The 2,912-nt window shown below is 45.3% G+C and overlaps 1 protein-coding gene across 1 annotated transcript; it reads left to right on the top strand.

The window, feature by feature from the left end:
- Window positions 1-1,445: 1,445 nt before the first annotated feature.
- On the top strand, window positions 1,446-2,392 carry LOC110574960 (olfactory receptor 13-like). Its single transcript, XM_021683793.1, is given in 2 exon segments — window positions 1,446-2,220; window positions 2,223-2,392. Coding segments are annotated over 2 exon segments (945 nt in total).
- Window positions 2,393-2,912: the final 520 nt, after the last annotated feature.

Genomic DNA, 2,912 nt, shown 5'->3' with positions numbered 1-2,912 from the left:
ATGCATGGTCTTTGAGGGCAGAGATTTTTATTACTCTATCCCTAGTGCTTAGCATAGAGCTTTGGCTGCTAGCACATATTTCCATCATAGTGCTAAACACATTAGAATGTGGTTTGTGCCTCTATTCTTCTATTTCTCCAACCAGACTGTAAGCTCCTTGAGGATTAAGAATATAACTTGTTTGTCCTTGTCTCTTCAGCTCCTAGAACAGAACCTGGTAGGTAGACGGTGCTCAGTGTTTGTTGACCATTTGATGAATGACACCATGAGGAAGGGGATTTGATGGGAGCTTACATTACTAAGCTCCTGCTTTGTGCTAGCCACAGTGCTAGGCGCTTCACACATATTATGTATTACTTCTCACGAGCTCTCTTCCTGGTAGGTATTACACAGAATTTACAGAGAAGGAAATGGGGTTCAAGGAGATTAAATTACTTGAATAGGGTCACAGTTGAAGTACCAAGACTTGAAGTCCAATCTTCTGATTCCAAATCCCATGCTCCACTAGAACACGCCACCTTCTATGGCACCACAATCAAGGAATCAGCCCTAACTTTTAAGATATAAACTAAATCCATGCACAGTCTTTAAATGTGTCTCCCTTCCAGTCAGAAACCTCAACTGCAAGAAAGAAAGAACTCCAAGGGATAGATTACCATTGGGAGGGGTATTCCCATTAGGCTGCAGGGATTCAGAGATGCTGAAGCTGCCTTTAAGCAAACAAACAAGCAAGAAACAATAACCAAAAAAAACCAGTTATTATTCTGCCTCTATTATAGTTTTAGGGTCAAGCAGGAAGACCCTTCCCTTCATTTGTGGGTAAAGCCAGGATGAGACAGAGTGGTGAACAACTTCATCTCAAATAAAATCACATGTGAGGAAGCTTCCAGAGACCCAAAAGATTCAAGAAACTCAGACATGGGTTTTTTCTAAAGACTTTTAACATTTCTGGATTCATATATCTTCCCACATTTCTGAGTCACCCCCTCTATATATCTGTAATGATCAGAAGGTTAAAGCACCAAAGTAAAAGGTTCTGAGTGTTTGTTTTTTGAGAAGAGGGATGGGAGAGCTTCAGATCATCATCCCACTCTATAGCCAGGACTAAGGGAGAAGAACCCCAAGCAATGTACTGTGATGGTAGCTCCTGAAGGACAAGAAAGCAGGTGGCCTTGCTGGGCAGATAGAATAAAATGAGTCTCTGGTAGTCTTAAAAAAAGATTTGGGCCTGAGAAACAGAAAATTCCAAGAAGGTTTCCCTCCCCACCTCCCCCCCCAAATCTAGCCTCGCCCCAGCTAGATCTCAGTCTCTGACCTCATATTAGTTCCAAGTAGTATCCAAGTAACCACTGACCTTCTCAACAAGTGAATGGTCATGGTCCCTGAATGTGCATCCTATGCTGGGTCACTAGCAGTTCCATTTCTCTTTCTGCAGCTGAAGGAGAATGCAGAACTTCCCCTGGGACAACCACAGCTCTGTGTCTGAATTCATCCTTCTGGGCTTCTCCAGGGATTCCCACATTAATGTAATCCTCTTCAACATCTTCCCCTTTCTCTACCTCTCTACACTTGTGGGCAATGGGCTCATTGTCACCTTGATCCACGTGGACTCCCGCCTCCACACACCCATGTACTTCTTCCTCAGTGTCCTTTCCATGTTGGACACAAGCTATGTCACCCCTACTGTGCCCCAGATGTTGGTACATCTAATCTGCCAGAAGAAAACTATCTCCTATGTTGGGTGTATGGCCCAGATGTACATCTTTCTGGTGTTGGGCATCACTGAGGGCTGGCTGTTCTCTGTCATGGCCTATGACAGATATGTAGCCATTTGTTACCCACTCAGGTACAAAGTTATCATGACCCCATGGCTGTGTGGGGCAATGGTGGTCTTTTGTGGATTGTGGGGAATTAGCTGTTCCCTAGTCTACACTGTCTTCACCATGTGCCTGCCCTACTGTGGCCCCAATGAGACCAATCACTTCTTCTGTGAGGTTCCTGCTGTTCTGAAGCTGGCCTGTGCAGACACATCCCTCAATGACCAAGTAGATTTCATCCTGGGCTTCATCCTTCTCCTGGTACCCCTTTCCTTCATTCTGGCCTCTTATGTCTGCATCTTTGCCACCATCTTGAAGATCCACTCAACCCAGGGTCGACTCAAAGCCTTCTCCACCTGTGCTTCCCACAACACTGTGGTCACCATGTTCTGTGGACCTGCCATGTTATGTACATGAATCCTGGGGCCAATGCCTCCCCAGAGCGGGACAAGAAACTGGCTCTGTTCTACAATGTTATCTCTGCCTTTCTCAACCCCATCATCTATAGCCTTAGAAACAAAGATGTGAAGAGGGCTTTCCTCAAGTTAACAGGCTGGGGCAGGGCCTCTGAGTGAGGCCACTGGAGCACAGAAGGCCACAACCAGAACTGAAACCACAAGTTCTACCCCATTCCATCCCATTACCCACAGGATAGGCAAGAATCACTGACTGATAAGGGAGATAATATGTAAGGTAGGTGCCTGGGTGGGATTTGTTGATGGCTGCAGCAGCTGAGCTACCTTCAAACATTAAGAGAACAAACTGTAGACAGAGTGCCAAGTCAGGACCTATGTCTGATTCATTTCTGTTTCCCTGGGCTCAGCCAAGGGTCTGGCACAAACAAAGCATCATTAACATTTGCTAATCAAATGACTGAGTTCATGAGGATTGAGCCTATTAAATCAACTTAGGATGGCCAGGACAAGAAGACTGACAGGACCCATATCAGTGACTTTATTTTATCTCAGTCAGGAGCATGAACAGATCTAAAGAAACATAGTCTTAGGAGAAAGGAAAAGTGGCCTTAGAAATAGGGTTCAGAAATTGGTCATTGTTCATCCAGCACTTCCATGGGAGTGTGGGTCCCAGGGTACA

Source organism: Neomonachus schauinslandi, chromosome 4 (genome assembly GCF_002201575.2).
Source record: "Neomonachus schauinslandi chromosome 4, ASM220157v2, whole genome shotgun sequence".
Lineage (NCBI taxonomy): Eukaryota > Metazoa > Chordata > Mammalia > Carnivora > Phocidae > Neomonachus > Neomonachus schauinslandi.
Note: the sequence above shows the minus strand (reverse complement) of the source record. Positions and strands in the feature narration are given on the sequence as shown.